The sequence below is a fragment of the Gavialis gangeticus genome, unplaced genomic scaffold (assembly GCF_001723915.1).
Source record: "Gavialis gangeticus isolate Ggan-Ray unplaced genomic scaffold, GavGan_comp1, whole genome shotgun sequence".
Lineage (NCBI taxonomy): Eukaryota > Metazoa > Chordata > Crocodylia > Gavialidae > Gavialis > Gavialis gangeticus.
Genome location: NW_017729032.1, coordinates 179389713 through 179402404, shown reverse-complemented (window position 1 = coordinate 179402404; position 12692 = coordinate 179389713). Strand labels below are relative to the sequence as shown.

Here is a 12692-nt window from a genome sequence, read left to right as displayed (position 1 = left end):
GGACCCCACTGCCCACATCCCTCCAGGTCGAAAATGACCCATCCACCACCACTCTCTGGGTGCGGCCCTCCAGCCAGTTGGTGACCCATTTGACTGTGTGGGTGTCAACACCACAGTCCCCCAGTTTCTTAATGAGAACAGGGTGAGAGACAGTGTCGAAGGCCTTCTGAAAGTCCAGGAAGACTATGTCCACTGCTACCCCTGCACCTAAGAATTTGGTGACCTGGTCGTAGAAGGCCACTAGGTTGGTCTGACAGGACCTGCCACTAATGAACTGCTTTTAAACCCGTGTAAAAGTGGAATGCACTTGACATACGGCCTGAACGCCAGTGCAATTCACTCTGTTTGCAAGGAGAGTAGCTAAGCAAACACATAGAAACTATTTATTAGGGTATGAGTCATGTGCCCCAGCTCTAGTCCATTTTAACTGACTGTCTCAGGGCAGCCCTTTGTGGCAAAAATGTAAATAACTATGTGGTGCTATTTCTTAGTGTGAAGCCTGGATTTTTCAGTACCTACAACTGGAAAAACTGTTTTTAAAAAGTAGTGGAAGTTTTCTGTGTTCATTCTTGCACCTGGAAATCTTCAGCCTCAGTTTTTCAACTGCAGTTGTCAAGCTCCTTCTTTAAAAAAGCCTTTGTGAGTTTGATGTTTTCTTCTATTTCTAAAGTATCAATTTAACCACATTTCTTTGTGAACTGTTGCAGTTGCTTACCCAGTGTACTTGCCTTCATTGAAACAGATAAATCTGAATCTAGCAGTGATTAAAAAGCCAATAAATGAATGGATTTTGAAGGCATGTTAGGCTGAGTTCTTGTTTGCTTTGCTTTGCTTTGCTGAGAATCTCATGGCTGTGCCTGGTAGTATTGGTACTCAGCAGCAAATGTTCCACGTTCCCTTCAGCTTTTCCCTTTGCAAAGCTGTTTTGATGTTAGTATTATTCTTAGAGCTTCACTCTGTGTTTAGCTAATCCCTCAAGTCAGTGCTTCTCCTCAATCTTTGATCAGTAGTTATATTAACAGCTGCCTCTTTCAACAGTGGCAAATAATTTGTTACTTGAATGTGACGTGATAAAATGGTAGATGAACTGAAACTCTTCAAAGACTGATTGCCCAAAGAACTGTTGAGATCAAATGGTATCAGTGCAAGGATATATGAGAGTGTTGTAGCTCTGGACAAGCTAACACTGCAAATGCTAAAGTAGTCAGGAGCTCATCTACTTGTATATTTTAAACCAGTGGTTTCCAAACTCTGACAGATCGCACACTACCAATTTAAAATGATACAACTTTAAGTACCACCAGCAAATTTTTCAGTTCAGCCTTAAGTATCAGCACCATTTTTGTGTCATATAAAGTAATTATAATAAACCTGTTAATGTGTACCACTGACAGGTTGTCTGTGTACCACTGGTGATACATGTACCACATATTGGGAACTGCTGTTTTAGATTATATAGTATTTTATATGCTGTATAGGACTTAAACATAGGATGGCCATTGGTTCTGTTTTATGCAAGACCATCCTGTTTTTAAACCCTGTGTCCTCTGTTTTTTCTTAATGAGGAATGGATTTCAAAAAGTTCTGCTTTTCAGTTCACTGGTGGAAATACATGTCAATCATTTGTCCTCACAATTTTATTGGCTATGCCTAGAGATGGGGCAGTGCACAGCCAGGAGGATCAGGGTTCCCAGCCAGGGAGGGAAGTAGCTGTTTTGTGGTAAGTCTGCCCCTTGCTGCAGATTGGCCAAGGGGCCAGGTGGCCCCACCTCTCGCTGATGATTGGTGGAAGAGGTGGTGACCCCACGCCTTGCCACTTGTTGGCCAAGGGGGCCAACCCCTCACCAATGGGATGTCCTGTATTCTGGAGATGCATCAGTGGCCACCCTACTTGAATGGAAGACTGATTTGTTGTTAAATGAGATGCTCTTCACGTAAGTCTTTTACAATAAAAGAACTCTAACGTGGCCACATTGACAGATGGCAGCCTGGAACAAAAATTAAAGGCTTATATTTTTTAAAAATAAAGGTTAAAACCTTCCAAAATACATTTATTTCATTTTCTAGCTGGTATACAAAACAACTAGGAACATTTCAGAAAGTCATAGGAAATAAGTAAATTCCCTTATCCCCAAAACAACAAGTGATGCAGTTTCCACAGATTGGGATCCATGCCCTAACTGTCTTGGTCTCTCAGTTCTTGTCATTTGCCTTTATGCATTTGCTAAAGCTAGGAAACCCTCCAAGCAGAACATTTCTTGGGGAATATTGGATTTCATGGATGGTTAAAATCATTCCTCATTCAGTTTTGTAATTTAATACCAATCAGATCTTAGTGTTATTGTGTTATGTCAGGTAGATTCATGATCCGTGTTTCTGCTTGTCTGCCTGACCTAAAATGTAGCTGTGAAGTCCCTGTCTCTCTTGGTTTTTAGGAATCAGGACAAGAGGGAATCAGCTCAAGGACTTAATTAATTTTCCTCCAGTTGTCCTTATCTGCTCCCTGACATTTTGTGTTACTTAAGTACCTACACTTCTACTGATGCTGTTTGTTCTTCAGAGAATTATTGCACTGTAGGGTTTGCTGAGTTTTGTGGCAGGGAATATAAGCCTTTTAAAATGAAGTGGCTTGAAAGCACAGTTGTTTTATATAATAAAACCTGGCATTCAGAAAACCCAACATCTCCTCTAATTAAAACATGGCATAGAAAATAGCCAAGTTTTACATAATATGAGCTGCTTTCACTTATGGTCATTACTCTCAATGGGCAGCAGAGCCATTTTGCTTTCCAAACTTCCTATTATAGATTGTTACAATAAAAGTAAAGGAATAAACAAGTATATTGACTGCTGTGATTAAATAATCCCAAAAATGGAGGAAGGCAATAGGGGGTATTTGAAGGAGAAAGGAGGGTCTAGGGTGAGGGCAAGATGAGGAATTAATGCATAAAAAAAAATCTATCCTTGCCTAACCACACAAAACATTAGTAAACACCAAATACTGAAATCCTTTCCAATCCAGCTGGGACCATCAAGTTCAGGAAGATCTAACAATCTGGGTCAGCAGGAACATTTACTTGATAGTGTGCTTATCAGAATAATTAAGTGCAAACATACTAGTTTTTAATAGACTGTTCTTCTTTTAATCTACTGCCACGCTACTGACTGAAAAATCTCCAGGAAAAAATAAGTTACATTTTGCATTGTTTTTAAAAGATCTTAAGTAGATACGGGTTTCACATCTTGTGGGCTTCCTACCAAGAATGTGCTCTGCTCTGCACTTTGGAGAATGAGAGCATGGAGGACCATCACTTACATGGTGGGGCATGATGTGAGATGTGGTTTCTTGGCTTAGTTAAGTTCCAGCCCATTTTTTGAGCGTTAGGAGTATTCAACATCTTATTTTACACCTAGAAGTAAGGGAATGCTTTAGAGGTTGGAGCACCTGTAAGCTGTTCAAATTGATGTACCTCAGTTAGGAAATGGGATACTATACTAAGTTCTAGCTCAGTGGTTCGCAACCCAGTGCCTATGCAAAATGTGTTTGTTGCTATAGCCTCCCATGTTGCTTTTGGCCACAGAAGAATTAAGAAATCAGCACGGAGGTTGGCCAAGGAGAACAAAGTATGGATGTCTTCTACAGACTGTCACTGGCTTAGAATAGTGCCTTTGTGTCACTGTAGGTTGGTGGCCATTGTGCTAGTGGAAGCCTTCTATGCTGTACCATAAACAAACATTGTCTCATGTCAGATTTGCCTTTAACTTTGACAGAGCCAGGATTTCACTCTGTTTTTGTTTGTTTTAGCTATTTCTGATTGTACATACTTTAATCATGTAGCAGAACCTAGTACTTTGAGGGGGGACTTTGAATAATAAAAGACATAAAATAGAAGAGATAAGCTAAAAAGTGTTATTGTTATAACATCATGTGGATTAGTGCCATTGGGGCAGTGCAGCAAGGCAGAAGGAGGGCGGCTGGGTGTGTTGGCAGCCAAAGAAGGCACCAGGGACGGTGCATGGGACACTGGAAGCCTGCCAAGCCCAAGCTCCCCTGAGCACATCTGGGCTTCTAGCACCTTGTGCACCATTGCAATTTGTTATGTAGCAAACTAAAATACATCAGATGTGTTTAACTTCGCTATGTAACAAAGTAATTTAAAGCAAAATATGCCGCCACACATGTACAGCATGGTGAAATTAAAATGAAATACATTGCTGCAGGTATAAACAGTGATGCTGTTAAAGCGGTGCAAAGGGGCAATTAAGCCATTTAAAGGCCAATTTCATCATCATGTCATTTGATTCTAGTGAAGAGGGCTTTAAACTAGGTTTGCAGGGGGAGGGAGATCAAAGCCCTGAGTTAAGTGGGAAAGTGGGGGACCTGGAGGAAACACAAGCAGGAGGGGGACAACAGGGGAGGCATTCTCATGCTGCCTAAGAAAGTAGGGCAAACGACTACTTAGCTCAGGTGTCTGTACATGAATGCACGGAGCCTGGGAAACAAGCAGGAAGAACTAAAAGTCCTTGCACAGTCAAGGAATTGTGATGTGATTGGAATAACAGAGACTTGGTGGGATAGTTCGCATGGCTGGAGCACTGTCATGGAAGGGTATAAACTGTTCAGGAAGGACAGGTAGGGGGAAAGAGGAGGAGTTGCTCTTTGTGTAAAAGAGCTGTATGATTGTTCAGAGCTCTAGTATGAAACTGGGGACAGACCTGTTGAAATACTTTGGGTTAGAGTCACAGGGGAGAGCCAGAGAGAATCCAACATAGTGACAGAAATGTGAATAAATTACAAATTCTCTTGACACAGGAATTACATAAAAAGTCTTCCCAGTTTAAGAAATTTTTATTACATCTATATGAGTGGGCTCTTGCAGAAGTAGAACCTTTCAGAATTACTGAAATATATGGAGTGAAGCTACCATATACATATTTACATACGATACAGAAGAATGTGATTAGCTAATATGGGTTTGGATAATGCAAAGATTCATATGCACCGGTAATCTGAAACTGCATTTCAGTAACTTTAATCTGCCCTCTAAGAATATAAAATAATTTCCTGGTAATGCATTTCATAAAAGAAATGTATTCAGTTCAGAAGGGATAATGCTCAGTCCTTTTGGTGTAATCTCATACCCACTTAGGTGATGCACAGGGGGGCAGGTGGGAGCACCAGTGACCCCCCTGCGAGTGCCGGCCAGGGAGTGGGAGCACTGGATGTAGTGCTGCACCCATTTCTGGGAGCAGTGTGGCTGTTCACCAGATGGTAAGTTTTGCTGCAAGGGGACCACCCCCCTCTCCAGTTGGTGAGATTGGCTGTGGGGAGAAGCGCCCCCCCACCCCAGTCTCTGACTGGTTGCCGGAGGGGGTGGGGAGTGGGCAGGCATGTGCCTCCCTGACTAAGGTGGCACTAGTCACCCATGCTCATAGCTTCCAGATTCCTCCACAACTTTTATCCTCTTTGGAAAAGGCCATGAGTAGAAGATTTGAACAAACTGTTTGAATATGATAAACCCTGTAATTACTTCACAAAAATGAGTGTGGAGACTACTCAGACTTTGTAGGTAAAGTATCACTAATCCATATGGTGTTACAACAATAACACTTTTAGCTTGTGTCTTCTATTTTACATCTTTTATTATTCAAAGTTTTATTATTAGCCCACCACAGAGGGAAGCTCCCCCCTGCAGTTCAAGGGCTGCACAGCCTGGTGGCAGCTTGCATGGGCAGACTCCGCCAAGGAAAAAAAAAAAAGTGGAGAGGGGCCCTTTTCCTGGGAGCCTGTCCACCTCCCCCATGGCGGAGGGATGAGCTGCTGGCGGGCTAAGTAGGCCCTGAGCTGTGGGGGTGGCTAGTGCTTCTCTCCACAGTGGTGGTGCTCCCTGGGCAGCACCTGCCCACTAGCACTCTGCCTGGACAGTCCCGGGGGGCGCCGCTGCTGTGGACACAGGCACCAGGATCCGTGCAGCTCAGGGGCTGTGCCGCTCAGTGGCAGCACACATGGGCAGGTTCAGCTGAGAAAAAAAACCAAAAAAGTGCTGAGGGACCTGATTTTTTTTTTGCCTTCCTGGAGCCTTTCCACTTCTCCCATGGGGGGGGGAGCTGCCGGCAGGCCCTGAACTGTGGGGGGCTCCAGTCCTTACCTTCGCAGTGGTGGCACCTGCCCGCTAGCAGCCCATCTGGGCAGTCCAGGGGGCAACTCTACCACGGTAAGAAGAACCAGGCCTCGTGCAGCTCAGGGACCCTTTGGCCTGCCATCAGGTGGCCCCCTAACTGAGGAAGACATGAGCAGGCTCCAGAAGGAAAAAATAAAGGATCAGGCCCCTTGCCACTTTTTAATTTCTTCCTTAGTGGAGCCTGCCTGCACTAGCTGTCACCAAGTTGCGCAGCACGTAGGCTGCAGGGAGGCACCCAGTGCTTCCCTTCGTGGTGGTGGCACCCACTAATTCAGAAGCCAGCATTGTGTACATAAAGCTGATGTTATTTTTCTCCAGGTGCATTACCTTGCACTTGTCAACACTGAAGTTTATCTGCCTTTTTCCTCCACTGACTTAGTTTGGTGAGATTTTTCTGCAGCTCCTCTCCATCAGCTTGGGACTTGACTACCTGAAATAATTTGGTATCGCCTGAAAACTTGGAGATTTCACAGTGAATTCCCATTTCCAGATCATTGATGAAAATGTTGAACAAAGCGGGGCTTAGCACAAATCCCTGCAGGACCCCACTTTTGACCTCCCTCTATTCTGAAAAGTGACTGTTTAGTGCTACCATTTGCTTCCTATCATTTAACTGGCTCTCAGTCCACCAAAAGGACCATCTCTCTAATCCTGTGGCAATAAAGCTTTCAAATGCCTTTGGTGAGGAAGATTGTTGAATGCTTTTTGTAAAGAACTTACTGTATAAAGTTCCTCTATTTTCTCCTTGCCACAAGGGGAAAATATGTGTTTCTAAGAGTGCACAAAATATTATTAAAGCAAAGACGCTTTCTTAATACTGTTCTTACTGTACTGGATTGTATTCCTGCAGCTAAATGTCATTGACTAGGAAAGAGTTACTCAACTGAATAGCATTTTCAAGTTACAAGGAATACCAGAAATAAAGGGATATTATAGTCAGCAGTATGAGGACTAAATTCCTAGTGAAGGTGGCATGCATTTTGAGTTGCTTTTGTCTTTTAAGGCAACAATGAGCACTAACGTGTAGAAACTCCCATCAATGGAAAGGAAAAGGTTATCATTCATGAGTTGTTATGCGTTAGAAGAAACTAATGTTATTTTCCCAAACTGTCTGCTAGCCTAGTTCCTCATAGGTTGTCACTTCATAATATGAGTGTTATTTTTCTTGCTTTGAGCAGCAGTAAAACTCTTAACAAAAGGTTATTATTAAAACGGCAATGATTTGGATCCAGAATTAATACCTCTCGGTCTGAATTGGGCAGTTTACACCCTTCAAAATAATATTTCATGATGCTTTTACAGACTCAGCAAGGAAAAGCAACATCAGTTTATATGTAGATCTCGTTCCAAAGATTATTTTTCAAATAATTTAAAACCAAGAGTTTATCTGTAATACAAAATCTGACTGGAATCAAATAGGAATCTGAAGTGCTGCATTAACTACAAAAAATATATGCACTTATGATGATTACAACTGATCTGTCAGGATAGACCAGGGCAAAACTTGTTTGGCATGGTGTGTGCTAGTTGTAATAAAAAAAAACCTGGTTCCAAAACATTACTCATTTAATGTGTGCTACATGTGATGAAGTTGAAATAATTATGATTTGTGCTATGAAATTAATTGTTTCTATGTTTTGCTTGCCATATCAAAAATTTATAGGGTTAAGAGAAACATTTACTCTAACCCAGAATTAAATATTTTGTTTCCAAGGGTTTTATTTTACTTGAAAAATCAATTAATTTAAAAGTAAGACTGAAACACTGAACTATTTAATTTCAAAATTATAAAAATGAAAACTTCTGATTTTTTTCAGACATAACAATTCAGTGAATTCATCAAGAATTTGCAAATTGTTTCTGTCAGCTTGAATATAAAAAAAACCCTTGTATCAATTTTTTTACAGTCCTAACTATTATACCTGTATGGCTCTCAAAAGTCTTGTACTCAGAAATTATATTATAATTCCTGCTAAGTATATTAAACACTGGAGACCTGCCTCCCTGTAGATTTATTTTAAAGCGATATTATCATTTTTAATGCCATGTGGCTCACTGTATGACTCTTTTTATTTAAAAAATAATGAAATCATGAAATAGTACTTACCTGTTTTCTGCCTTAAGGTCATTGACATGCCAGAACACAATCCTGGAGATATGGGAGGAACAATGAGACTGGGGAAAAGGAGAACAGTTTTCAAAACAGAGGACTCTGTCTTACGTAAGTTAACTTTTCTTGTTTCATTTGCCCTTTGGGTAAAAATGTTACGTGCCTCACTGAAAGCCTGAATTTCATCATGTTAAACATGTTCTGAAATGTCCTTATAGTAAAATTCCCTCTTCTTCCATACCATGCATTTAATATTTGAAGTTTTTCCAAACCTAAAAGGCTACCCTAAAAATGGCATTTTCTTGTTCCTGTTTCTGATTAGTTCCTTGAGTGTGTCTTTTCAGTTTATGTAAAATACATTACTAAAACCTTATTGTCTGGGTTAACAACAATCCCTGTCCCTATCCCTGTTTGAAGTGTAATGTAGAGAATCACTATCATTGGAATTGCAGTTTCACAGCTTTATCATCTCCTTCTCTCCTCCTTTAAGTAGCAGTTATAAATTTGTGGCTCTTGTCCCATAGGGGAAAGGAAAGCTCAGGGTTCCGCTGGCTTCAGCACTCTAGTTGCCCAGCTGTTAAAAAGGATAGAAAAGTACCTAAAATATAGCATAGTTTTATTTTTCTAAGTAAGACGTTTCGCTTCATTTTTGTTTTGTTTTAACCAACTCCAGCTAATCCTTGCTTTTCCAAATCACATCTGATGATTCTAGCCACACATTTGTATTGCGTACAGTAATGAACATCCTTGGCTGTTAAATCCTCTTTGGTTTTGCCTTTCCATACAAGGAGCATAAAGGAAGGAAAACAAACATTGACTCCAAATCTGCCTTTGGATATTTGTCACATTGGTCTCTTATCATTGGGTGCTCCAGGCAATAAAAGCTTACTTGGGAATAATGAAAAAATGAGTCACTTGGGAATGTGTATATTTGCCAAGGAGCCAGCATGTCTGCATAACAACTGCAACACTCTGTAACCGGAGTAGTCCATGCCCCTTACGAAACCCTGTTCCTGTGTATGCATGCCTTTTCCCCAGAATCCTCTATTAAAGTGCGAACAGCTGAAAATTATCTGACCAGTTCTGGGCCTCGGGTGGTAGTGGCTGATTTGGCGCTGCTGGAGATGTTGCCTCCTTTTTTTGCCACCAACATTCATATTGCCAGTGTTCAGTGGCAAAAAGGAGAACCATTGGCCATGTGCCTCCACTGATTCTTTGCTTTTCTCACTGCTAAAGCCACTGCAAACAAGGTGCAATGTGTGGGTAGGGATAGGGGACAGGAAGGTAAGAGGTGTCGTTCCCCCTAGCTCTATTTTAGCAACCTTTCTCCAGCACCCTCCAGCTCCCTCCTTAGGCAGTACCCAAGGTTCATGGCCTGCTCACTCGCCCATACGCTACTGGCTGGCAGATGTCTGCTCAACATGTCTTCTTCAGGTGTCTTAAGTGCAACCCATTTTAGGCTACACCTCACCTCCAGTTCCTGGTTTGGTTCCTGCTTGTCAATTCTCCTGCTCCAGCCTTGCCGCTTGCCCAGCCTCACCTTCCACCTCCTCTCAGTTCCCTACTTCTAGCACAGATCTGGGGTTCCAGACTAGCTCATTTGCTAGTTTAGACTCCTAGCATCCAATCCTGCTGTAATTGTCGCTCTGCACTGCCTGTGCCCCCAGTCCCTGACAATGTATCACTGTTCCCACAGTATAAACAGAATAAGTACTTTGAAAATACAGTATAATCCAGTTGTTGTCCTTCACAGAATAACAGCCCATTTATAGACTATTTTATTAAAGTTTGCACCATTATGCAACAGGCGTTAAAAGCTGAAACTTTCCTTTAGATCTTCAGCAGTGCTTAGCAAAAGTTGTTTTTCTAGCTTGGCTCACTGTAGCCATCATGAAACCCAAGCTTTTACTGCCTTGGAAATTAAGTGCCCATAAATGAATGATAGCCAAAATGCTCTACATTTTCTCAGTTGCTTTGAGTGCCGCTTTTAATCTGTTCATGTTTATCTCAGCTGGGTGTGTAGGGCAACCTGAATAAGCACTCCATACCTTTGAAAGTTCACCTGATAAGTGCCTTTATTATCTTAAAAGATGTATGTTTGTGTGAACTTCACCAGCTTACTACTAGGGACTCAGCCAAGACATAGGACTAATCCTGACACATTGGATGAAAATTCTTGTAGTAAATAAGTGTCCAGACTACCTAGGATATGTGAACTCCTTTCAAAGAACTTCATTTCATTTACTAGAAAGGATATTCAGCTATATTTGAATGGGTGAATCACAAAAGTGAAATGACCCATTAGTAAACTAATGGAACATCATTATTTTCTGAACAACCAGAGAGTGCTAGTACTTTCAAGAGGTAAAGATAAACATTCTCAGCTATGAATAACATTCCATTCAGGAAATACGGGAAATACTGCTAGGATTTCATTTTTCCTTCAACAAATTTTATACTCAGATATATTAACTAATTCTTTAATAGTATACTGGAAATCCTATCCTACCCCTTTCTGGTGCCTAACCTAACGCCCTCTGCCTTTTAAGGCCATTGGCCAGTTGAACTCTAGTTAATGTTGTGTTCAGAAGTGGATATTCAAGGCTAGGCCAGTCCTGTTCATTGATCCAGGACCTCTGTTGATCCCAGCTGTTGACTCCTTTTCTTAGGTCCTCCTAAACTTCTTCATAGATATCATGACTTTTGTAGTCCCAGTGTTAATTTGGCAAAAGCTACTGTTTTGTACACTAATTCTTGTCTGTAGCTGTCCTTAAACCCCTACGTCAGCCCTACTTAGGATAGTAATCCTAGTAATTCTGTTGCAAAGAACTCATAAAGGCCACGGTGGGTCAGAATGTTTCATTCCTAGCTGACATCTCTGAGTTTCTCCTGTGAATCGTGTTTGCATGCCTAACATCGAATGGCACTCTATGGCATCCTTGAAAAGATCTCAAGGCACCCCAGGGTTCTGCAGCACCCTGATTGAGGATCACTGGTGTAGTCACTATCATCAGCTGATGGGGAGATCAGAGTTAGGGTGAAGCAATATGCGGTAAGTCTCTGCCATCATTTTCAGTAGCTTCATCCATTTCCATGTATATCAGAGGCTTGAGAAAGCTTTGATAACCTGAACAGGAGAAAGAAATTCCACCCCCAGTCTTAATAAATTTAAACTGGAATGATATTTAAAAAAAACAAACCAAAACGCTAGAATAACTGTCTTTTAACTCCATCAGTCAAATGCCAGTACAATCACTGCAGAATTTAAACAAATTTTCCTGATGTTAGGCAGTTTCAGTATCCTGTTGGGTGAGGTTATACCTTTTACAACAGTATGAGCAAAGAGCACAATTTGGTTTGTTACCTTTAACTGAAACTCCTGTTAGAATGTTAATTTTTTCTAGCTGGTTGTGTCTATCCTAAACCTAAAGAGTTTTAGGTTCCCAATGGAGAGGTAATCACTTGGACTGAGGGGCTTCCAAAGTCACTGGACATAAGAAGTGGGGGAAATGAGGAGAAAACGTGTCTTTTTTCAAGGTGGATTCATACAGGTATTATGTCAGTTCCTGGGCTTTGTTCATAAAAATGGAACAGAACCCTAGTAAAAGGGTATGGAATTTCCTTCACGCTACACTCTTTTTGAAAGTGAGAATTTTTTGAGATTTCCTTTGTATCTTCCTTTGTGACTAAAAGCAAACCCTAGAAACACAATGATACATGGGTGCATATAGGGCTTATATTTTCTGTTATCTAAAAGCATTTAATGGAAGCTGCACTCTGTCGTTAATCACTATCCTACTTTTTCTGCAGGGAGGCTTTATGGTGATGAAGCTTTTGTGGAGGAACGACACAGGCATAGATATGAAGTAAGCACTGCTAATGTAATATATAGTGTTGAGTGTTTACAGCACAGATAAATTAGGAAGGACTAAATCTACCTGTTTAGGAGCAAAACTCTCACTGAAATTAGTGGGGGTTTTCCTGAATAAAGAGGGAGCAAACTCTTAGGAGCCTGGGTATATTTAGATCTATTCTAGTGGTTTCTGTAGTTTGGAGGCAATATTGCATCTTGGGAAAGCTACGTTGAAGAGTGATAGTTTCTAGGGTCAGAAGGGACCTTAGCAGATTATCTAGTCTGAGCCCCTGCCATGGCAGGAAAGAGTACTGGGGTCATACGACCCCAGCAAGGTGTTCATCTAACCTCCTCTTAAAAACCCCCAGGGTAGGAGCCTGCACCACCTCTCTTGGAAGTTGGTTCCAGACCCTAGCCACCCTGACCGTGAAATAGCGCCTCCTTATGTCTAACCTAAACCTACCCTGTGCCAGCTTGTGACTGTTATTCCTGGTCACTCCTGGCAGTGCTCAGGGGAACAGTGACTCCCCCAGTGCCTGCTGATCCC

The 12692-nt window shown here is 41.5% G+C and overlaps 1 protein-coding gene across 4 annotated transcripts in view; it reads left to right on the top strand.

Annotated features, from left to right (window-relative positions):
- The window catches only part of CTPS2 (CTP synthase 2), a 179660-nt gene that overhangs the window by 114839 nt on the left and 52129 nt on the right, over nucleotides 1-12692 (top strand). For all 4 annotated transcript variants that reach the window (XM_019524809.1, XM_019524810.1, XM_019524811.1 and 1 more), the window contains 2 exons: nucleotides 8307-8403; nucleotides 12103-12158. In XM_019524809.1, the coding sequence (XP_019380354.1) occupies nucleotides 8307-8403; nucleotides 12103-12158 (153 nt within the window). The remainder of the gene's footprint in view (nucleotides 1-8306; nucleotides 8404-12102; nucleotides 12159-12692) is intronic.